At 44.3% G+C, this 23,895-nt stretch overlaps 2 protein-coding genes across 2 annotated transcripts; one reads left to right on the top strand and one right to left on the bottom strand.

Moving 5' to 3' along the window:
- Positions 1-948: 948 nt before the first annotated feature.
- MRPL46 (mitochondrial ribosomal protein L46) lies at positions 949-6,749 on the bottom strand. Its single transcript, XM_088148671.1, has 4 exons — positions 6,520-6,749; positions 4,920-5,100; positions 3,246-3,419; positions 949-1,371 (listed from the first exon to the last, which is right to left on the bottom strand). Exons 1-4 carry the CDS (start codon positions 6,712-6,714, stop codon positions 1,121-1,123), a joined length of 801 nt encoding a protein of 266 aa, XP_088004797.1. The 5' UTR covers positions 6,715-6,749; the 3' UTR covers positions 949-1,120.
- A 764-nt stretch (positions 6,750-7,513) lies between these two features.
- On the top strand, positions 7,514-14,800 carry MRPS11 (mitochondrial ribosomal protein S11). The gene is made up of 6 exons (XM_007427149.4): positions 7,514-7,671; positions 9,349-9,468; positions 9,912-10,010; positions 11,164-11,293; positions 13,179-13,244; positions 14,506-14,800. The coding sequence occupies exons 1-6, from the start codon at positions 7,622-7,624 to the stop codon at positions 14,611-14,613; spliced, it is 573 nt and encodes a 190-aa protein (XP_007427211.1). The 5' UTR covers positions 7,514-7,621; the 3' UTR covers positions 14,614-14,800.
- Positions 14,801-23,895: the final 9,095 nt, after the last annotated feature.

The raw sequence follows: 23,895 nt of genomic DNA, 5'->3' as shown, positions 1-23,895 counted from the left end.
TCTGCCAGCTAGTAAAGAGCACCTCAGTTTCTACCCAAAACACACTCCACCCCCTCTTAAAGAATAAAAGCCAATTGCAAGCTTGCCTTTTGCTCAACCAAGTGGTGTGCCTTATATTTGGACCATTTACACAGGTACGCGTACTCTCTCCTGGCACAGTGGGATATTAAGAATTAGGAGACGAAGTGAGACAATGACCACTCAGCCTGGCTTATGCAAGCCCATGCTGTACACTGTTCCCATGTGGCACCAAGACCTTCCTGGTTAAAATCAAGAGTTCCCCATCTGCCAAGAACCTGTCAAACGCAGGAGGAAGATGCTGGGCCTCCACATAATGGAAAGCATCCTGAGAGGCCATCAGTTGATTATGTAGTTTATGATTCAGACTCACTTGCAAACCCAAAGAATTGAGATCATGGTTCAGCTAACCAGGTTATGTGAATGCAGCAACAGTTTCTTTCACTACTCATTTGTGGAGGGAATGCTTCAAAGGTCACCTTGAGATCCAGAATGGTATATAAATCAAATAAATAATACAACTCTCAATTGAAAATGGGGGCCCTACCATTAAATCCAGTAATTATGGAGGAAGAGGGCACATTGCCATTCCAGTCTCTCCATCTGCTTGATTATTCTCAGTCAACCTGCCACCCCACCACATTGCATTTCTCATGCTCTTGACTCATGGCAGTATTTTTTGTGGACCCTCTTACCTAGTTGTCTTTTTACACCCCTAGGAAAGCCCTATGTCCCAGTGAGCAAAGAAGCTGTTCAGCTTAGGTTGTACACAACAGCAAGCATCACACAGGCACCCTCATTGGGTACCCCAGAGAATGAGTTTTTGTTAGCCCAGGATTAGCCTGCAGCCTTACCAACTCTGCTTCCTTGGGTGGCTGTTTGCACTGTGAGGAAATGAAGACACCACACAGCTTAAACAGAGAGTAGATGTTGCTGTTTCTTGGTTTTTTTATTTAGTCTTTATTTTATTATCCTTGTCCTGGACCCAACATAGCTTCTACACATACAAAACATACTTGGTGTCATCTCCTCTGTCAAAATAAAGTCACTCCCCTTTCTTTCCGCACTGATGGTGAAAGAAGAGGAAAAATTGCTCTAGTGTTCAGATATCCACTAAGAACCGAGAAACCTGGGAATGGTAGGCAGGTTTCAAGTAGTCCCCCAGCTCTCCTTTGCTGACCCACAAGTAGTCCAATTTCTCCTTGGATGAAAACTGGGGGCTGGCCTCCAAGAAGGCTTTGAAGAAGAACACCTTTCCTCCAGTGTTGCTCTCTGTGCGGATTGCCCTTGGGAACTTGAACTTGTAAAAGCCGCAGGGTGCATTTCCTAGGAACTTGGCCTGCATCTGGATTCCTTGGAGATTCAGAAGATGGAAAGAAGAGGAAAAAGAAAAAGCACAATGAGAGCAAACAAGAATTTCATCCCTGTCCCCCCTTTTTAAAGTGCTTTGTTGCTTGTCAATATTGACCTGGTTTCTATTGTACTAAGCCCCTCTGCACTTAACTACGGTTAAACTGCAACTGGTTGGGACTCAACATTATGTTGTTCCATAAGCCATGGTTCATAAAGCCCAACAGCTGAGTTCACTCAATATGTTAAACCACAAATAAGCGAACCACAAGCATGAAATTAGCTGCTGTCTCAAAAAGCAACAAGCCACCAACATTCAGCTTAGCACTACTGTATATCCAAACCTTTTTCCAAACAAGCCCTGCATTGTTGTTATTCACTCATAAATCCTGGCTTGTCAGTTAGCAATAAACTAGAATCCTTAGGTTGGATTTAATGCTAATTTGAATGTTTCAGGTTTGCTTTCTTTCTTCCTTCGAGAAAAAGAAAGAGAAAGCAAATTAAATAAGTTATGCAGACTGGCTTAAAACACAATAATCCAAGAATTCTAGTTTATTCCTTCCATGCAAATACAACCATTATTTGTGATCATTCCTGCTCCTTCAAGTCTTTGAAGAAAAAAGCATAATGTCTCTTCTTTTCCTATGTGCTACACTTTTGCAAAGTAGGTAGGAACCCTAATGGAGAAGATAAAATTAAATTTTTGCAGCATTTCGAAAAAGCACAGGAAGGTGGAAGGTAAGCTGTTTGATTTTACCTTCCAGGTATCTCCCCCAAAGTCATCTCAGGGAAGAACAGCATACGTGCTTATGAAATTTTATCCACACATAATACCTGGTAAGTTTTACAGCAGGGGTATACAACTTTTTCTTAGCCAAGGGCTACAAATGCCCTTTGCACAGTTGCCACAGTTACCTTCCAGAAAGTAGTAGATACACCCAGGACAAAACTAAAGCTATTTTCATTGAATTTAAATGCAATATAAATCTTGCATTAAATTATTATTAAATGCAATAATTAAGTCTTCAGACATGCATTTTTTTCTTCTTCGATTACATTAAAAACTGCAATTCAGTAGCAACTGTTGGAAGCCCCTCAGAGCCACTACCAAGGCTATCAAGACCCGCATCCAGCCCCTCGATCAAAGTTTATACTCCTACAAGAATTCTGCAAGATGCTAATGTTGATGTCTTTATTTCCAGACATTGGGACAAGGCTGCAAAAGAAGAGTTTGCATTAGGCATAACATTCACAGCAGAGGCAAAGTTTGAACCAGAGACATTTTTAGCCGCACAGCACATCAGCTACCATAAATCAAATATCAGCACAACTCCATATTCCAAGCAGAACTAACTTGTCCTCAGTTGCAGAGACTGCAAGAAACCTTTGCCATTTTCACTAAACAATTGGCAAAGGTTGGAAAATACATCTAGGAAGAAATAAATGCACTTATAAAGCCTCTTGGCAGGAAAGTAAATGAGATTTCAAGAGAAGCAAAAATAAAAAAGGCAGGTGTATATTTAAGAACATGACCTCAATGTTGCAGATCATTGATTTACCATGATATAGAGACCTTTTTAAAATGCTTTTTCTTCAAAAATTAACAAATCTGACTTTCTTCTCACACACAAAATACATGTATTCAGTCAGTTAACACACTTTCACCATGATCCCACACCATGAAATAAACCCAAGGACTACTGCAAAGTAGACATGGTATTATTATTTAGATAACACTATATACAAGACACTTCAAAAAGAAAAGATAGCTTCCTGTCCCAAAAAGCTTACAGTTGAAAAATATATAGAACAGAGGAAACTGAAGGTACAGGGAAAGGAAAACAGGAAAATTTTTAAAGAATATAGATATCACTGACCTGGGAGGGTGACCAAGACCCGTTCTACTGTGTCTCGCAAAGTCTCTCCATGTTGCCATTCTGTCTGGGGCAATACCCATATATCTTCATCCCCAAATTTCTGCTTAACCAGCAGCAGCAAATTCTGGTCCAACTTTCTGTTCAAAGAGGTCCGATCATTGTTTCGGTCAGCATCTGCTCAGAAAAAAAATCGCCATTAAAAGTATTCAGCTACTCAGAGAAGAACCAACTCAGAAATCTTTGTAAAAAAGCTGCATGCAATGACCCAAAGGAGCTAAGAACAAATGGCCAAGACAACTTGCCAGCAAGAAGGTAGACGTAATTTGCAAACTGAACCGACCACACAATTCTTTCCTGCTTCAGTTGACAGTAAACAGTGTCTACACTCCATTATTCTTTTAAAAAGTAGTAATGTAGATAAATTCAATATCCAATTTCCACCCAGTGACTTGGCTTAAAATTGGCTTTGATTTTGCAAGGCTCTGACAAAAATCATTTCTAAGGCACAGCAACATTGTAAAATCAACCAACTTTAAGCAGCACATAAAAAATAAACTTACAGAAAAGACCTAGATTCAGCCAGACTTAATAATACTTATATTGACAATTGAAACAGTAAAAGCAGTCTGGTTTTAGCTGGCCTGGAGGCCAAGCAGCCAAATGCTTCACTGGAGCTGCAGACTGCCACTTAATAGGTTGCCTATGGTAAGCAGGAAATGCCTGCAGGTGAAAAAGCAGAAAAATTATACAGAAGTTCATTCTTTCAAATCAGAAATGACAGTTAGTACCTGATTGTGTGTGTCGGGGGGGGGGAGGGAGAGAGACTTTTCTGAACATATTTAATGTTTAAAAATATGAAATTTGAAACTGCACATTGCAGTTGGTTTCCACACATAGTTTCTTTCATCCAATTACAATTCAGCGTCCTTAATGTTGGCAGCTTCTGATTAATCCACCTATTGGAACCAAGGCCACTTGGAACTGATCAACCTGGGATGGACTTGATCACGTACTTTTAATAAAGGAGAAATGAAATGACTTTCATGTTGGTATTTAGAGTTGGTGGAATAAACGCTAAATCATATGATTTTCTCATGAGATTTCTGCATGTGGATATCTGTTCATTATTCTTTGGAAGTCATCAAGTTTCACCTTTTTCTGTATATAATCAGTTCTGCTTTGGCCTAGGTACTGTTTCTCTTCTACCTCCCACCCCAATTAAGAGTGCACTGAAAGCCACTCTTTTTTCCACACATTGCCTGTGTCCTACTTTCACCAGCCTCACAAAATCAAAGAAACATTGTGAGACGAGGCCTCTGTGCTCAGTGCAGGAATCAAGAGTAAAGCATCCCTGATGCTTTCACACAGTGAACAAAGGAAACCACCACCTCTCTTTGTAGCTGGTTTGCTCTCAGACTGCTCAAGCAGCTTTTTCTTACATAACCCAGAATCTGCCTCTCTGTAACTTAAGACTATGATGTGGAATACTGGACTCTGGAATGATAAAAAACAGATTGTTGTCTTTGCTATCTGACTTGAACAATGCTGATTTCATTCTCAATGGTCTTTTGAAGCCTAAAGCACGCCGTTCTCCCAATTCAATAGAATTCATCTTAATTTGGCTATAACCAAACATACTCAACAAAGTTAGCGGGAAAAAGCATGGACTTGAACCTGTTATCCGTGGGGCAGGTTTGAACTTCTGAAATTTCTGTTCCCACATATCTTCAATATCTTGGACCAGGACAATCTTCTCAGCAAAATCATATTTATCTTTATTTCTTTGACGGAGAAGCTCACCCTCTGCCAAACATTTGAGTTCATGGTCTGAATACAAGCTTTTCTCTATTTCTATCTGAAAAGAAAAACAAGATGCCAGGCTGTAGAAGCCAGCAAGCTTCTACAACACACCTTAGAGCAGCATTTTTCAACCTGGGTCGTTCATTTATGATACAGCCTGTCATGTGAACCTCCTTCAGTAAATCACAATTAAATGAACTATAGCTTAGCACAATGTGTCAATGCGGCCATTGATCCATCAGGTTTGAGGTTCCCCACAGCAGTAGTTCTCATCCTTTCATATTTTAAGTCCCACTCTATCAAAGAATCTAGAATGCACTAAGCTAGGAAAAGATAGATCTTTTTTCCAGAGAAAGACATAGTTACAGGCATTATTGTACTTTGCAGTTCTGGAAAGTTTTAGGAACACAGATGATGTTGACAATACTACTGTACTTTAAATCAGTGTTTCCTTTTGCTCCCAGGACCCCTTCTCACTTTTAAAAATTACGGAGGACCCCAAAAGAGCTTCTGTTGTATGGGTCATATTTATCAATATTTACCCTATTAAAAATTAAAATAGACGCATTCATGGAATACTTACTGAATCATGTAAAAATAACAATTTTAAACCCATTAGATATTTACATAAATAAAATATTTTTCATGAAAAAAACCCTATATTTTTAAACAAATAAAAAATGATGAGAAGAGTGGCGTTGTTTCAAATTTTTGCAAATACCTTCAAAACCTGACAAATAATTTTGATTTCACAGACTCTTGGGGGACCCCCAGGGGTCCTCAGACCACACTTTAAGAAACACTGGTTTAGAGCAATGAATGAGAGCTAACTGGGTCTCAAGCTGCATTGGCCTCTGTGGGATCAGCCTCATCCAATTCCTTCCCCCAACATCATGAGAGACTAAGGATGAAACAATTAACCTGATCTGGGCTCTTACAGCCAAACCTGCTCCAACCCCGCATTCCAGGAAACGCTCTGCTAAGGCGCCCGATTCCTTGGCCTCCACAGCAGGGATTCTGCGCTCTTGGGCTTCTTCCGGATGGGGGAAAGGCGATTTTGGGGTATCACCGGGGGTACCGAACCCCTGAGAGCCAGTTTGGTGTAGTGCTTAAAACGCCAGGCTAGAAACCGGGAGATCCATGAGTTCCAGTCCTGCCTACGGCCCAAAGCCGGCTGGGTGACCTTGGGCCCGTCCCCCTCTCTCAGCCTACGAAGCAGCCAACGGCAGACCCCTTCTGAAATCTCGCCAAAAACTGCAGGGGCTTGTCCAGGAGGTCGCCGGGAGTCAAGGCTGACTCGAAGGCAACATGGAAACCCAAGCCTGAACCCGTGCTCGGGGCTGCAAGATCTGGCGGTGGTCCCGGTCGACCAGGTGTCCGCAGCCAGACCCGAGGCCGCATCGCTGGGCTCCCCCACGGCCTTCCCGGGCGGAGGACTCCCGGGTCCCCCGAGAGAGCGAGTCCGCCGTCCCACCTGGTGCGTCAGCTCGGCCATTTCCTCCTCCTCCGGGCTCGGGGTCTGCGCGAGGACCGGCCGCCGCTGCAGGCAAAGCGCCCCGTACAGCTTCCACCCCGACGCGGCGGCCGAGCTGGCGGAGAGCGCCCGCCCGCCGGCGCGGAAGCGGCCCCAAGGGCGGACGGAGAGCAGCGCCCGGCCGAGGGGCGCCATTTCACCACCAACGGCCCACAATGCAGCGCGGCTGCTCCCCCGCCCCACCGGGAACGCGGCCGGCGCTTCCGGTGGAGCTCGAGAAGAACCGCTTCCGGGAGGCGGGCCCACGCAAAGCTGTTGCGGCCTCGCTCAAACATCGTTTTATTTTCAGGGAAGTTACCGAGTTTACGCTTGGGACAAGCTGAGTCAAGCGTTCTGGGTTCAGCCAACACGCGGAACCCCAAAAATTCCCGTCAGTGGCTGTCCCGGTCCACGCAAGTTCAGGCAGCCCCCTGAGCCATCTAAGGTGCGATGCAAAGCCAAGCCTCGTTCGGCGTCAAATGACCACCATACATGCCTCGTTCAGAAGACTCGTGCTCTCAGCCCCTAGAAGCGGCGTCTGATCGCGGCCCTGGCTGCGTTCACACGACGCTTTTACCCCGCAGGACTGAACCGTGGTTTGCTCAACTTGAGGGCCTTGGATTCCCGCAGGGCCCTGAAGCCAATCCCACGGAGTGACCCAATAGCCTGAAAGGGGGTTGACTGGTGTAACATCCACTCGATAAATAAGTTTCATTCGTGCGAGTGAACGCGACTCTAAAAAACGCCCAGGCCACAAACCGCGACTCGGGGGTCTAGGTCTGCCGCTCTAGCCGGCGACATCTCTGTGGTAACTTCCCCTCCGTTTCACTTCCATTGTTAGACGAGTGAGGGGACAAGCCGTCGGCTCTCCGTACGGATCCTCCGAAACGAGGGCGCGGCCATCTTGAATGGCGGCGTCAGGCTCATGCAGCTCACCGATAGGGCGCCGCCATTTTCCCTCTCAGCAGCGCACCGCGATATTTGAACGGCGGAGACTCCGCCCTTTCCCCTTGGAAGCTTTGGGGAGCCGAACGAGGGGCCCGGACGGTGGCAGAGAGGGACCATGATTCCTGCGTTGGCGGTCGCCTGGCGAGGGCTGTTGGGGGGCTCGGGGTAAGGTGGGAAGAAGTGGGGTGGTCGGTACGCGTTCTAGGGCTTCATTCGGCTGCTGCTGGAAGTGCCGCGTTCCCGCTTTTCAGGGTTATACTCTGCGGAGGAAGGCAGAAAGCCAACAGGTTCAGCCTTATGCACGGTCCCAGACCAATTCCCCGATGTTGATCTGCGCAAGCATTGAGCTGTCCCATGTCTTCCAGATGAGTTGGAGGACTACAGCTTCCATCATCCTGGGCCCCCATGGCAAATGATCTTAATACCACCCTTTTCTCCGGGGGAAGGCTTCACCCAGACTTTCTCAGGCACGTGTCCTCTAGTCCGACTACAATTCCCATGCTTCCTGGGAACCATGGGTTCTGTCATCCCACATCGTTGCAAGCCTGCGGGAGCGTGGCTGATGAGGATGGAGAGCAGCCTTGAATCCCCGTTTACTGCCTCTAAAGAAAGGGTTGTATAAGTATAATTATTAGAAATTACACCAGGCATCAGCAAGAAAAAAACAGCACAGGCTTTTTCCCTGAAAAGCTTTAAGCATTAGAAAAGGGAATGATGGACGAGATACCAATATATTTACCTGTTTGTTATTCCTCTTCCTGTGGTTCATTTTATTGGATTGGTTGATGATACTATTGCTGAGCTACTGTAATTAGGCTTAGACTGAATTAGACGGAATTAAATATTTTAACTTTTGTGTCTTTACTGTGGAGGCCTTAATTGTGTATAATTATCAAATAACTATTATTCACAAACTGCTATGAACCCTTGTCGGATTCAGTGGTCTATATATAAATGTATATATGTATGTATGTATGTATATATACATACACACACACACACAAAGAGGTAGTCCTTGTTTAGTGACCACAATTGCGACTCGATCTTTAAGCAAAGCAGTCGCTAAGTGAAACCATGATGAGCTTATGATCTTACTTCAGCTTTCCTTTGCTTTACAGATCTGCAAAGGTCATCAGCACAAGAACTGGTTACAAAGCTACTTTATCATCACTGTCATAACTGTGAACGGTCACTAAATGAGGCAGTTGCTAAACAAGGACTACCTATAGTGCCTTCGAGTCAGTCTTGACTCCTGGCCACTGCCTGGACAAGTCCCTGTAGTTTTCTTGGCAGGGTTTTTCAGAAGTGATTTGCCATTGCTCCCTTCTCTCTAGGGCTGAGAGGGAGTAGCTGTCCCAAAGTCACCCATCTGGTTTTGTATCTAAGGCAGGACTAGAACTCATGATCTCCCACTTTCTAGCCTGATCCATGTTGGAGAGAGGCAAGTCAATCAGCTTAAATAGCCAGGCACAGAGTTTCAGACATGACAGCAAAGGCCAAGATTGATACTCTTGCTTGGTGTATGGGTACCTTTAGGTTTGGCCAAACAACAGCTGTTGATTACAGCATGCGGATTCTTTCTGGGTAGAAGAGGAATGAAATGGAATCTTTGGAAACTGATTGCAGTTTCTGAGTGCCCTTTCACTCCCAGCATCCATCACCACTGCCCAGGTAGTCTGGGTCTGCTGGAGTTCAACATCTGGAAGGTCAAGTGTTGTAAAATTGTGTCCTCTCAGCAACTGGAAGCAATGGGCAGCCCTGGCAGTTCATTTGAATTCTGCGCTCATTCCTCAACATGCTGTTCTTGAAATAGGGTCTCTTGTTTTTCCTTCCTTACAACAGCTTCAGCACTGCCTTTTCTCGGAGTATGCAAACAGGTGTCCAGAGATTTCAGAGGTTACTGGAGAACTCAGACTCGGCGACAGACAAAGAGCTGGATGCTGTACAGCCAAAGGACTTCAGGTGAGTTAATGTTGCACTTTCCAGGATGCAGGTAGCTACTTATTTTTAGAAAAAATTACAGTGTGCATAATTGCAATAGCAGTTGGGCATTTTGTGAATAGCACATTCCGCATAATTTCAGGCGTGGCAGGGAAGAGCCAGATTTTGAAATGCAAAGCTGTTTCTCAGAAGTTGTATTCTAAGGAGACCTATAGCAAGATATGAATTTGTCTCATTGTTTCCAATGTGGCTTAGTGTGTTCCAGTGGTGTATGATCAGATGAAATGCATGTGCTGGAGGGGGAGATTGAATTTCAGTACAATCCTATTGCACGAGCAACTTTGAACAAAGATAGCTATTGATAATCTAATAAAATAACCCTTAGATCTCTTGAATATTGGGGGGCTGCGTGAGCTATTGAAGTGCATTGCAACGTGGCTGATGTTCTCTCTTGCTGTTTTCAGCTATCTCCCTCCAGTCCTGGGAAAAGAAAGCTCCTTGCGGTGGGATGGGAAGAAGTTTGAAGAGATTCCAATAGTGCATATCAAAGCTACCTACAATAAGTAAGAGATGGGAGATCCTTCATGCAGAACAGGCGGTCATTCAACTGATGCTAGACGTTTCGTGGGTAGGGATTCAAGTGCACAGCTCTTTAATAACCTAGGTCTCTTGCAAGAGATTTCTTCTCGGAAAGCCATCCAAGAAGAAATCCAGCCACTGCCAAGTGCAACATGCAAGCCATATTTACAGTGAAGCATGTTTCCAATCTCTCTCCTGCCCACACTGCATAATGGGCTGAGAACATCTTGCAGGTGACACCTGCTCATTGCCCATCAAACACAGCAGTCTGGTCCCCAGTTCCTTGCTTCTGTCCTTGCCTGATCTAGCCCTCACGCAACTCCCAGGGCATATCAGTGACTCTGTGTAAATGATGATGATAATAGTCAGTTTATCCTTGTACCAGGTTGGCTAAAGACAACCCAAATATCAAGAAACTTACTGGAGTAGGGAAACTTTCAGTGACCGAGTTTACAATTAATTTGTTTTGGGAGTCGAAAGGCCACAATGGGCAGAGGAAGGACGCAGAGTAGAGGGGGCTGGATTTTTTTTTCTTGGATGGGGCTATTTTGTAAGTTAGGTTAATGGTCTTGTAGAACTTACTATAATTTTCATGTCGTTTCCTGTCTTAAAATGGCGAGCACTGATTTGACTAATTTTCAGCAATAATTGTCAGAGGAACTTCTGGGGGTGACAGAGAAGAGGCTCAGCAGCCAGAGGTTCACCTCCCCCCACCCCTTTGAGGATTAATTGCGTCCTTCCAAATTATTAAATGTCTAAGGCAGCCTGAAAATCCCTGAATGCTCAGCAAACATACTGGCTGTAAACGCTGAGAGCTGCAGTCTGAGCACATCTGGAGGGGCAGCTGCTTGGGGAAAATTATCCTGGTTTTTTAATGCATATTGGGATAAGCAGTGTGTCTCAAACTGGCAGTGATTTTTTTCCTTCGCATTTTGCCCTTGTAGCAAATGAAATCTTTGGTGTCCTAGTTCACCCATTTGCTATCAGTGCATACCTTTTGTCCCCCATGGGAGAACACAAGAGCTGGGTTGAAATGTTAGGGGTTGGTTTTCAGACAGTTTTCAGGAGAGTCCAAAAATAGCACAGCATACAGATTTCTAACAGAATTTTGCTCCTATCCTCCCATGATACCTCTAGCACTCACATCCAGGTTTTCACAGCTGAGAAGGTCCCTCTGGTCCTGCTAACCTGTGGCTTCATGGGATTCAAGAATGCAAAGAAGTCCACAGCTATTGCAGCACAAACAACTGGAATGGCAGTAGCAGCTGTAAGTCGGCATCCTGTGGGTCCAGATCTTGGAGCTATTCTTTCTTCAGATTGAAATCAGTACAGTTTTCTTAAATCAGCAGCTCTTGTTTAACTTCCAAGGAATCCCTTATTTTGGGCACCCCTTTGAATCCCTTTTTGTGGGATTCCAGAATCCATTTGGCCATGCATAGATAAGACCATGACCAGGGAACAATCACAAATGAATGAATTATCATAAATGAATCAGGGACCAGGATCAGGGAACTGTTTGGTTTTATACGTTAACTCCAGAATCTGAAGGTTTTGTATAGTTTTTGGTTTTCTATATTAAAAGGGCAGAGCCTTCAGTCTCCTTAATCCTAGATTTGTTGTATCTTTTAACCTTTTGGCACCAAGTGGTGAGAAATCCGTTTACAAGGAAACCAGTGAGGTATTGTCACTGAACGGTTGGAAGGGCTTCTACATTTTCTTTCTTTGTTAAAAGAAATTGTAAACCACACTTCATCTTGATGGATACCAGAGGTAAGGGTAGAGTGTTTATACAGGTAGTCCTTGTTTAGTGACCATAGTTGGGGCCACCAAATCTGTCACTAAGTGGGAAATCACATGACTTTCCTGCTCGACTAGGCAAACAGCCTGGTGGATTCCCCATTGTGTGCCTGCTTACTCTCTTGCAATCCCTTCCTCTCCAGTCTTTCTGCTTTGCAAGGGGGGGGGGGAAGAGAAACAACCGGTCAGGCACAGGACAACACATACTAACTGTAATGGCAATCATGTGGCTGAGGGACACTGCCAAGGTTGTAAATGCGTGCTTTGGTCGTAAAGTTATTTGTTTCAGCACTGTTATAGTTTTAAACGATCGCTGAATGAGGCATTTGGTAAGCGAGGACTACCTATAATGTCATATCAATGCAAAATAGGACAGTATTTATAAAATACAATCCTGTATTTTATAAGGTATCAGGGAAAAGGAGATGTAAATCAAGGACTCCTAGGGCCCCTATTTATAAATAGCCACTAGATGGCAATCTTAGCTCAACAGACTTATAGTATCCTCTGTCAGGCTCCTTTAGAAGTTCCCATTAATCACTTTGGATGTAGGAAGCATCTAACAGAGCTACAGGCATAGCAGAAATGGAGAGTTTCCAGCTGAGCACTTTAATTTTCCTGTTTTAAATGTAGCAAGGTTCTGTGTGCTGCAACAATTCTTGTCTACGGTGGGTTGAATGTAAATTACCTTTGTGAGTACTGTTAACTTGCATGTGATTTCAGGTCTGGGAAATGATCGCAAATAACAGCCTTCGCCAAGCTTCTAGACGTGCAGGACTTCAACTCCCAGCATTCCAGCCAAGATGGCCAGTGGGTGCTTTGACTGGAAGTCTGGAAGTGAAATGTCCTGGAAGGTGCTGGTTGAGCAAGGCTGGTGTGTAAGAGAGATTTTGCTAAGCCACAAACCAGAAAAGGATGCCAGCCTTGTGTTCCATATTTATATAGGACAAAGATCCTAGATTTCTGCAAAGCACCTTCTATCACCCTTACCTTTCCCCCATGCTCCTGTTCCACAAGTTTTTCTACTGGGAAAAATGAGCAGCTCCAGGCTGCTGTTTAGATTGGCATGTTGGGGCTTGAACCTAGGAAGATGATGATGATGACGATGATAATTTATTGAACTTGGATGCTGCCTGACTTTCAACGACTCGGGGTGGTTCACAACAACGAAAGAAATTACAATCAGATCAATAATGTCTTTTCTTCAAGAGAAAATAGCCCTGTTTGTCCCACTGAGCAGAAGCCTCTATTCAGATGAAAGGGCAATAGGATCTGGGTTGAATGTTGGAGTAGTGGTCATTATGCCCTATGGTTCATTGCATAATTTTTTTCTCTCTCTCTGTCTCCCTGTCCAGAAAGCATCTAAAAAGGGTGTGCACCACGTACGAGTTGTTGTGAAAGGCCTGGGACCTGGGCGATTGGTAAGCACTTCTAGTTTCTTTGTATTCATTCTTTTGGAAATAGGGGACCTTTAGTGACTGACTCCTGCATTTATCAAGGACCACTGTGATGGAGTGATATCCCTTAAGTGAGAACAGCCATGCTGTGCAAGTAAGCGGAGAGAAACAGCAATTATTTGGTCTAGCAGTTAAGGCTCCAGGCTAGAAAGCAGGAGACTGAGAGTTCTAGTCCTGCCTTGGGCAGGAAAGCCAGCTGGGTGACTTTAGGCCAGTCACTCTCTCTCAACCCAACTCACCTCACAGGGTTGTTGTGGGGAAAATAGGAGGAAGGAGTATTAGGTATGTTCGCCGCCTTGAGTTATTTATAAAAATAATAAAGGCAGGATAAAAAAAATCTAAAAAAAATTGAAAACCCTGGAAAGTTGTTCTCAATTTCAAGCAGCCTTCCCCACCTGCTATCTTCCAGCTGTGTTTGACCCAAAGCCCAATACTTTCTCAGCAACCTGCCTTTCCTCATGCTGGCAGGGGCAATGGAAACCAAAATCAAACACATCTGGAGTTCAACAGGTTGGAGACGGCTGCTGGGGATGATCCAGCTTGGCGGCGAAGGTGAAAAGCCAATTCGAGGGACTGCTAATGGAGCACCTGTCTGCAACTTCTTAAAGCAGCCACATCTTTTCCTTAGGATTGCATGGCTTCTCTCTGCAGTTGCAGCATAATCCTGGGAAAAGCTACCTTTAATTCAAGACAAATTTGGCTTAAGGAGCTACAGATGGGTATAGCCTGGATAGCCCCCACCAAGCAGCTTTTTGAATCCGAAGCACCAGTGGATAACGCTAAGATAGATTAACCAATCATTGCCTAAATATAAGGCAGCCTCCTTTGATTTTTAAATTGTTCTGTAGGGAAAAATAGAGAGATGTAGCTCTGTTGCATGCAAAAGGTAAGATGCTGAATCCTGGGCGTCATCAAGCTAGGCAGATGCTGAAACTCTGTGGAGCCTCTAATTCTTGGCAAAGACAACAGCAAGTTCTAGAAAACTCCCTCTCTCATTCAAAAAGCTTGAGCTGGCTTCCCACATTTTGCAAAACTAGCATGGGGTTTCATTTGGGGTCAGCATACAGATGGTACAAACCAGGCTAATTGTAACTAGCAAAGCAAGGTTTAGGGCTTTGCAGGTTATCCAAACCTAAGTGATGGTGGTTTATTCTAGAAACTACTTCAGTGAACCATGGCTTAGCATTCCATGAGCGCAGTGTTGATACCACTGTTTCCCTTTCAGGCAGCCATCCAAGGATTAACCCTAGGTGGGTTGGAGGTGATCTCCATCACGGACAACACCCCGGTTCCTCACAATGGCTGCCGCCCTCGGAAAGCACGAAGGCTGTGAGGGGAATGGAGCAGGTGAGAGAAAGAGAAGAGACCGTGCCTGGATCTCAAATAGCTTACATGGCAAGCTGTGCATCTTTCTGCAACTTTCAGAACAGAGACAGGCTTGGGTTTTGCCCACAGGAAGGCAAACCAGAGACTATGTTTATAAAGTATGTATATTAAACTGTTGCCTCCATCTCAAAAGAGCCCTTTGAATTGCATCTTTCTTCAGTGCTGCTTTGCGCTTCTAATGTGATGTACAGAATCTTTTTTTAATGTTATCTTTAATCAGATCCAGGCTGCTTCAACCACTCCTTCCTTGCAAATAGAACAGATCCAGGCTGACTTACGATGAACAGGTCTTTTTCCATTTGCAACGGGCCAAACAACTTTCCCACCGTCTGCAGAATTCCCCACTGGGCCATTTGGGATCCACCTCAGAGGCTCTTTCGAGGGGCCCACAGATCCACTTGCCAGGGAGAATATTTATGGCTCACCAGCAAGTACAGAGACCTCATCTCCGCTACAGTTTCCAGTCAGGTAGGAAATAGCAGGGATTCCAGTCAGAGCAGTAAGACATTAGGAAGTATGAGAAACAGCTGCCAGCAAGCCAACATTAGTGAATATCTTGCATTCTGGACCTTCTAACCAATTGATTCCAGCAGTTTCTTACAGTCACAAGAAGGCTACTTTCATGGTGTGTCCCAGAGACAGTTTTTACCATCAGTGGCAAAACCATACGTGGCTGATGACTCAACATACACCAGGAACTATTCTGGGGAAGCAGCTATGGGTGACTTGAAAGAAAGCAGGATTCTTTTGTTTTGCTAGGTTCACACAACATAAACCTGGGATCCCCAGTGCCGCAATTCAGAGTTGGCAAGAGTCAGCATCCTGATCGCCAAGAATATCTCTTGCCCCCAAAGCTGCCTTTTCAGAAAACACAACGATAGCTAGGTTCACACCACACGTTCGGTCATCAACTGGCTTACATACCACAAGAAGGCTTGTCCTGTTTTGGCTCCATGCAGAGAGCGTGAGCCCAAGCAACCGTAGCTTATTCAATAAGCCACAATTTAAACAAACCACAGCCAAGTGAGGCGCACGGGCTGCGTTTCTCTTGGGACCTGATCCAAAATAGGGAGTCTGCTGCTTCAGCAGGTGCTAGCTGTCCGCTTTTCTTCTGCACACCCATCACGGGGCATTAGAGCGTCCCAAGCTGCTGCTGCAGGTTAGCAGCCACCCGGGAGAGCAAGCCAATCATTAGCTGGCCCTGCTTCCCCCAGCCTTAAGTGGCCTGGATCCCAAACCTCCTCTCTTCCCTCAAACTCCCAGCCACCAGGGTCCACAATGATGCGGCCAGCCGTCCTGGAGGAAGCCTTTGGAGCAGGGAGGAGACTAGACGCTGGAAGTTAGCAAGCCTGCTTTGTTTTTAGTCATCAGCACTAATGGGGCACACAGTGCTCCCTTTGATCCAGCTGTCAGAACTAAAAGAGAACCTCAGGTCTGCCTCCCTCCCTCCGGATTCTATTATTCCCCCTCCCTTTGGGGAGGGAGGGGAGGGGCTCCTCTGGTTTCTAATGTTGTAATCAACTCTGCTCTTCTTTAAAAGAAAAGGGCACCATGGCAACCAGACAGCTTTCTTCTTTAACTCCTTCCTGGCTTTGTTATGTAATAAAGCAGGATTCTTTTTCTTTCTCCTCCCTCCGCCGCCTCTCCGCCCCGGAAATCTTCACCCTTTTGCTTCCAGTACTTTCGAATTTTGAAGCAATTTGCCAAGCAAGATTGGGATAAATATTTTTCTCCCCAAGCGAAGGGAGCAAAACCAGGCCCAGATGGCATAAGGGAAGGCAGTCTATAAAGGCTCATTATGAAACCTACAGTGGGAGATGTCCAGCTCGAGGCAAGAATGCACACTTGCACGTACACACACAATTACGATGATTATTCCTCTAACAATTTGAAATGCACAGTGTGTGGGAAGGCTGGTTAGAGTTCCATTTACCTCTTACAATAAGGAAACGGAATAATTTTGCAGTGGAGTTAAATTGTCGCAGGTATCGTACACTTCGGTTTTTAATTGGTAGGGTGTTTTTTTAAGAAAATGTGCGAGATTAATCACCGTGATTGGATGAAGACTTTTTGTTTTCTTCCTGCTGCAAAATCTTTGCTGCATTTCGCTGAGCACCACTACCAAAAGGGATGGTGACTTGTCCCTTTTATTCTGTCTGTGGAACAACTGCCATTTGTCTGGTTGCCTAGGGTGAACAAGAATCTCTTTATGGAAGGAGGCATGCGGAACATAGAAGATAAACAATACTTTGCCTTCCAGGTTGGCGTAGCTCACTCAAAGTAATAAAATGTGCACCTAATGTTTAAGAGCTGGTGCCTTATAGTAGGTACATTAATTTCACCTTTGGGGAATAGTGTGTCAATAATGTCCCCGTAGGTTAAAGCAGCCATTCTGATCTCCTGATGTCATTGGAAAGACCCATGGAATTAGCCCTAGCTATGTGGTTAAGGAATTCACACCACCCAGCCTATCCTGTGGTTTTGCTAGGCATTCGTATTTGGAATAATGGGAGATTTATTTAGACATTTGCGCAAGTAATTCTCTTGCCCTTTAACACACCTATGGTGAGAGCTGAATCATAGACCATTAAACAACTCAGCCTCATAGGTTACAAGAGCATTGCTGGATTAGGTCATAAGTTCCACTAGTGCAGTGTTGTCCAAACTTGGCCACTTTAAGATGAGTGGACTTCAACTCCCAGAATTCCCCAGCCAGCATGGCTGGCTGGGGAATTCTGGGAGTTGAAGTCCACTCATCTTAAAGTGGCCAAGTTTGGACAACACTGCACTAGTCTGTATCACGTTGGCCAGCTGGATGCCTTTGGGAACCTCACAAGCCTGAACTGGAAGAGGCTAGCCACTTTCTACAGCTTCCCGGCTACAAATATCTATACCTATATTGCCTATAATTCAGGAGGGTGGCTATCAATATTAGTAGCCAATTTATAGTTTGATCCTCCATAGATCAGTCTAATGTGGGTTGGGTGGCATATACATTTCAGATATAAAGAAAACCACCCAGATTGGGTGCTAGTTCCATAGTTTAACTACATGCTGGGAAAGGGGGGCAGAGGGAGAGAGAAATGTTTATGTTAGTCCTGAATTTCTCTGCATAGAAATAAAATGAGTAATAATGTCATCGGGTAGACTTTGGAGCAGTTGGCCATGGCCCAAAGCACTACGGTACTTTACACTAGTAATTTTGAAATAATTAAAGTCCCATAAGACCAACAGCTGCCTTCATCCAACACGATGATTAAATTGTAGTTTTAGGGTTTGCGTTGAGCACGGTATGTGAACTTCAGCCAGTCTGGTTAAGCCAAGCTCAGAAACCACAAATTACTGAGTTTTGTAAATGCAGCCTAGAATCTAACATTACTTAACTCCACTATGAGATACATCGTTCTCTCCCCAGAAAGGTGAGATTTCAAAGTTTCAAGAGGTGCTTGACCTAGAGGTGACACGGCTGGGCCTCCTCTTTAAAATCCACAGCGTTATCATAAAATCCATGCAGCTGTTAAATTAGTCTGGAAAACCTGACTTGCTGCCACAAGGAGCATGATTCCCCTTCTCTTCCCCCACCATCATACTGGCACAATCTGGTTCCTATGTTTCTCTGGATATATGTTTATTTTGCACTTGAAATCCACCTCGCTTAGAAGCAGCGGCTTTTACCTTGCCCGTTGCCCATTAGGTCAGGGAAAGGGAACATCTTGACATGTTTGCTTCTTTGCTCCATCCTGCAGCTCAGCATAACCTTTAGAAGGATTTGCAAACAAACTCCATCAGCCTAAACAACACACACACCCTCCACAGCAGAATAAATGCTGGATATGTGACTAATGAAGGACAAAGGAGAGTCCCAGCAACCTTCCTTTAAAATCCATGCAAGCTGAAGGCTGATATATGCTGGCTGAATTCTCATATTGAAGTAAGTCATAATGTGGTAGATAAGCCATAGTTATGGTTGGGCAAGCTGTGAGAAATTAGCCAGTGGTAATTTCTTCAATAAATCATGGCTTAGCACAAGAGTGAAAGACTTGATTTTGGGGTAGGAGGAAGGGTCCCAGGAGTTGGGGAAATAATGCAAAATGTGTGGGACCAGGATGTTCAAGGAGGATTCCATTTTGGGCTGGAAAGCAAAGGTTTATTGCTTAAACCACCTTAGTACAGGGATGGGAAATAGTTTGTTGCCATATTTGGTGACTTTTGCAGGGTTTAGGTCCTTAGTGGGTGCAAGATGGCTAGGATTGCTTTGTGCAAGTGGGAAACGCTATTTTTTAAAACATTTCTTTCACAAATTACTCCTATTTTAGGCTTACACTATAGTTTGCATGGGTTTTCTGCCTCAAAATGATGGGAAACCAACATTTGGCAATGTAATTGTAGGTATGCCAGGAGATACAGATAGTGTCTGGGGATCACAGCTTGCCCATCCCAGACCTAGCAGGAGTGTGGACATAGCCCTTCTCAGCTGTCAAGCCCTTTGGAGTGGGCAAATTTAGGAAACAAGAACCACTTGGATTTCTGAAAAGTTCTTTATTGCTAGTAGGGTAACTTAACAGAATACTGAAAGCCTGCTAAAGCAGTTCTCCAGATCAACTTATACCTAGCGTAATGATAGTGGGATTACTGAGTCTCTTTCTCAAGGGAAGCTTTTCTATAATAGCCTACTCCCTCCTCTGCTTTCCCAGTATGTACAGAGTAAAAAGGATGGCCTTGACAAATGGAGGAAGATCTGTTACCAAGGTAATGATCAGATAAACATGGCTTGAGCCCATACCAAGAAAGAGATTTACAATGATGCCTGAGACAGGTTCCCCTCCCCCCCCCACCAACCAATTCACATGAAGATAAAAGAGGGAGGAGGGGAAGCACATTCAGACTTGCAATATTCTGTTACTATAACTGTTCTAATAAAAGTAGCTTTAGACCTACCTGGTTTTTGTTTCTTAGTATGGTCTACCTTACAGGGCTGACACAGAGTCTGTTAGACCTTTCATCACACCAGAAGAACACAACAACGGGAAGATAAAACTTGGCCGCAGTGCTGTCTAGAGAAAGCTCCATAGACAGATCTCTATTTTTTGTTTTAAAGAGGTGGAAATTGAGACATCCTACAGCCACTGTGATGCCCTCCCAGGAATAATAGACTATATGGTAAAGTTTAATTTAAGCCTGCCACCAACATCCTCCAATGTTTAACCCCTTTGCAATGTTGCTAAAACTGTGCTTCTCCTCTTGTTCTTCCCTATGCCAGCTTCTCTGAACAACTACTACAGGTGGGTCAAGTTGGCTGTGGAAGAAGAAAAGAGAACTTACACAACCAATCATGATATAAAACTAGGGAGGAGAAGTGAAAAAAGAGGACATAATGTTAATTAGCATAAGCCACATAACTTATCATTAGCTACAGTTATCAGGTTAATTAGCACAAGCTTCTGATCACCAACCAACCCTCCTGACTTCAAAACTTACACAGACTACAAACAGAGCAAGGTAACTCCTGCTTCTGACCATTACACTGAGGAACCCTCGCTGGGAAGTGGGGTGAAAGGTCTGCAGAAAACCTGATCCAAGCCTTAGTATTGATCTCCTGGAGAACCGGACTACCAAGTTATTATAGCAAACCTGGTCTGCCTCTATTCCAAGACATCCATATCAGCCAACCTGGTTTAAAAAGCCTAAACATGCTCATTTTCATTCATTTCTCCCTGAAATATTTTCAAGCCAATTCTTTCAGGCAAATGAGTAGGTGCTTATTTGAATGCTCTGATTGAGCTGTTAATGAACGGAGAGTGCTTTTTAGTAGCTGACACTGAGTATATGGGGAAGGAAAGGAAGGAAGGAGGGAGGGAGGGAGAACAATGTAACTGAGAAAGCGAACAGAAGTTTATTGAACATTCATTGGCAATTGTTCCTGCCTTATTTCTATTTGGAAGAGGAGATCATGGCCAATTACACATCAAAGTTCAAACACATCATTAAAGGGGGGGGTACTTTTCCAATAGAGAGGGGGGAAATGCTAATATCTAACTATAGTCAAGTATAGAAACAATTTAAGTAAAAATAGAATTTATAATTTAAATAGAATTTCCTTGCCTTGCTAAGCCATGCAGAAAGCCTTTAGCAGCAGCTGGCTGGGCATGTAGAGAAATAGGCTGGAAAGTGAACAGTAACTCCTCCCACCCATCCCCAGTTCTACAGTATCCTGTCTCTCCACATGGGGAGGGTTGTGGCTTTGCCCTGATTAGCAGGAAGGGAAAGGAATTGTTCCATCCTTTTGCCTTGGGCAACTTCCTGAGCTAAATCCTTCTAGAATTCTTGGTAGCTCTGCAGGGCCAATATCATGTAATTGGATTATATGCCATCAAGTTGGTGTTGACTCTTAGCAACCACATAGGGACAGATCATCATGGAGAAAACCTAACTTGGGCTTCCAACAGTGCACCCATCACCACCATAACTGAATCCCTCCACCTTGCTGCTGGTTGTCCTCTTCTCTTTCCTTCCACCTTTCCCAGCATTAGAGCTTTCTCAAGAGAGCTAGGTCTTCATGTCATTGGTGCATGCAAAATATCCTATTCCAGCCTAGTAAGAAATGTCCTGCTTTCTTCCTGGACCACACTGATCCCATTCCATGGATGGCCTCAAATCTTTTCAAAAGTAAACTGCTCAGAACAGGAAGCAATTTGAGGGGTTTCAGATGTAGTTTGGCTGATACTTTGACCATTTCTACCTCTTATGTTGCATTTTAGATTGTAAGCTACTCCTGGCGTAGACCTAATCCTCTCATTGTTGCTCTACCAAGCTCTCTGCAGCACTGACAGCACAAAATGTATGATAATATTAGTAATACCATTCAGCCTCTTGGAGCCCCTTCAATTGCTTTCTTAATCCCCTCCAACCATTTCCCCAAAGCTGGTTGAGCTGTAACCCTTAGCTTCTCCATGTTCCTCAAATGCAATTTGGCAGGGCAAAGGAAGTCAAGGGCCCACCAGTTGTTGTTTTTGTAGTTTTCTGTCCTTTTCCACTCCTTGAAAGACACCCTAGCTTTAATTGGCACTCTTGGGAGCTGCTGGGGGCTTTTGTTATTGAACTGCCTAAAAGCATCCAAGAGGCCTATGATGGAAGCGTTCAGTAATGGACTACAGCACTTCTTTACTTCTCATAAACCTTGAAGGGGAGAACAACCCCCTCCCACAGGACAGATTTTGCTAGTGGGCATTGTGCATTCATAGGGTCTATAATGCACTGATTGATGCAGCTCTGCCTTAATCTTTCCTTGCCTTTGCCCCGGACTTGCTGAATGCCTAAATCTGTACACTGGCGAAAAGCTCTAGCAGAGGAGGTCAGCAACTGTTGGCCTCTGGCCAAAACCTGGCCCTGTGAAGGGCAACAACTTATCCCCTGCTGCCCCAAGTTAGTAAATGTAATGGTACCTGGGAATGATCTTGGGAAACAGAAGGAAGAGCCACAGGCTAGACCACAGTCAGACAAGCAGCAGCTGAGTCCTCAGAAGGAATGGGGGTGTGGCATATGTCTCAGAAGGGACCCTCCCTAGTTTCTTGGGCTGTAAAGGCAAGGAGGAAGAGATGTATTTTCAGATTTGCAGGATTCTATTAATGTAATCTTACAATAAAGTTACCACTAGTACTTCTGGGCATGCTTCTTGTGTGCTTCGCAAGGCTGACAGTAATCTATCTGACATATATTGGAGCTTAGAGTTTCCCCTATCCGCCAAATAAGTTATCTGCTCCCCACCCTGAAAATAAGAAGATAAAAAGAACTTGTGGTTAGCTAAAACATTTGGGGTGCGGGGGAAGCACCCCCCAGTATGGTTAAATGTATCTGGTAGTTTTAAGAACTGAATAGTATTGAATTAGGGGAAGGGAGAAAGAGTAAATCTATGGGTTAAGTTCTGGTTAGCTCACCCACTAGGTCAAGATCAAAGGTTGCATCCTTTTTCCCACTCCGTCCAGTGTAGATGCCTCCAAGAATTCTATAAATGGAACTTGAAGACATTATTCCTCCCACTTTCTTTTCCCCGCCCAAGCAACTGATAATCAGCACAACAGTGTCTCTGTACCCACCCCAAGAATGAAAACAAAAAACAGAATTTGGGACTAAAGTCTTAAAGATGCACAAGGTGCTCTTTGTCACCAGCTTGCAAATGTAACTTCTAGATTCTGTTCCTTCAGTCTCAGGGCTGTTGATTCTTTCTTCCAGCATATTTAACAGCAGTGTCATTTCCCTGAACTAACTAGCCTCGTAGCCATATTCTCACAATGTGTAAGTCTAAAATGGGATCAGCTAGTTTGTGACGGTGTTCTACAGACCTGAGCAATTGAATTAGTTCAGTAAACCGTAGTTACCATGTCCTGCAAACATAATCAGTCAAGCATTGCACAAAGGATTAAACATATTGCCACCTGCTAGCGTTTGCTGATCAAACCGTGGTTGAAAAACAGGAGAGTGGAAAAATACAATAAAATTAGGCAAGGGAGCCTGTTCCTTGCTGCAGACCTTGGCTTAACATCTGAGACCTTGCAGCTTAAAGGAATCAACTTTACTTGTGAAGTACAAACTGGAGAACACCAGTGTTTTGCTTGCTCAAATGTTCATGGCTTGGTTCTAAGTTCATTGCAGGCCCCTATAGTGGCAGGTCTCTGACTAAAGACAAGACAGATGACTGCAGTTTTTCCTTCCCACTGCCCAAAAGCAACCAACTTGCCTGAGCAATTGTCCGAAATGGCTCTTTTGCCACTCTTCATAGAACTGGGACTTCCATTTGCTCCACTGTGCTTTTGAACAGATGTCCATCAATTTACAGGCTTGTCAACTCTCGGATGCAAAGGAGCAGTTGGTGGGGATCAACAGAAACTAAAATCAACTTGTAAGATGAACTTCTGAGCCAAGCTGTGTTATTTTTCACCATTAAAGAAATGAAGCCTCTGCCTCATCTCTAGGACATGTATCGCAAAACAGATCACCACTTTGGGTAATTTGGAGAGACCCAATTTGGAACAGGGACGAGAGGCGGGCAGATGTTTGCCATTTCTCTCTGGAGTAGAAATCATGGTGGCCAAGGTACAGATAAGCCCCTCTTCCATGTTTTTCATTGAAGCACCTGATCTCATTGACCTCCCAAGTTGTTCTGCAGATTTTCCTCATTGAAATGTTTTCCAATTAACTTGGATTGCAGTGCACTTGGAAATTCATAAATTTT

Source organism: Python bivittatus, unplaced genomic scaffold (assembly GCF_059951505.1).
Source record: "Python bivittatus isolate LINGU-HERP-01145 unplaced genomic scaffold, Pbiv_v1 ctg000530_np1212, whole genome shotgun sequence".
Taxonomy (NCBI): Eukaryota; Metazoa; Chordata; class Lepidosauria; order Squamata; family Pythonidae; genus Python; species Python bivittatus.
This window is presented reverse-complemented; position numbering and strand designations above follow the sequence as displayed.

Bases quoted from the DNA above. Each gene is read 5' to 3' on its own strand.
- MRPL46 (XM_088148671.1), bottom strand. From the start codon at position 6,714: ATGGCGCCCCTCGGCCGGGCGCTGCTCTCCGTCCGCCCTTGGGGCCGC. The intron at 5,101-6,519 runs GTGGGACGGCGG...TTTTCTTTTCAG, and splicing joins TGGCCGAGCTGACGCACCAG to ATAGAAATAGAGAAAAGCTT. The intron at 1,372-3,245 runs GTCAGTGATATC...TGAATCTCCAAG, and splicing joins GGTCTTGGTCACCCTCCCAG to GAATCCAGATGCAGGCCAAG.
- MRPS11 (XM_007427149.4), top strand. From the start codon at position 7,622: ATGATTCCTGCGTTGGCGGTCGCCTGGCGAGGGCTGTTGGGGGGCTCG. The intron at 11,294-13,178 runs GTAAGTCGGCAT...CTCCCTGTCCAG, and splicing joins CTGGAATGGCAGTAGCAGCT to AAAGCATCTAAAAAGGGTGT. The intron at 13,245-14,505 runs GTAAGCACTTCT...TTTCCCTTTCAG, and splicing joins GCCTGGGACCTGGGCGATTG to GCAGCCATCCAAGGATTAAC.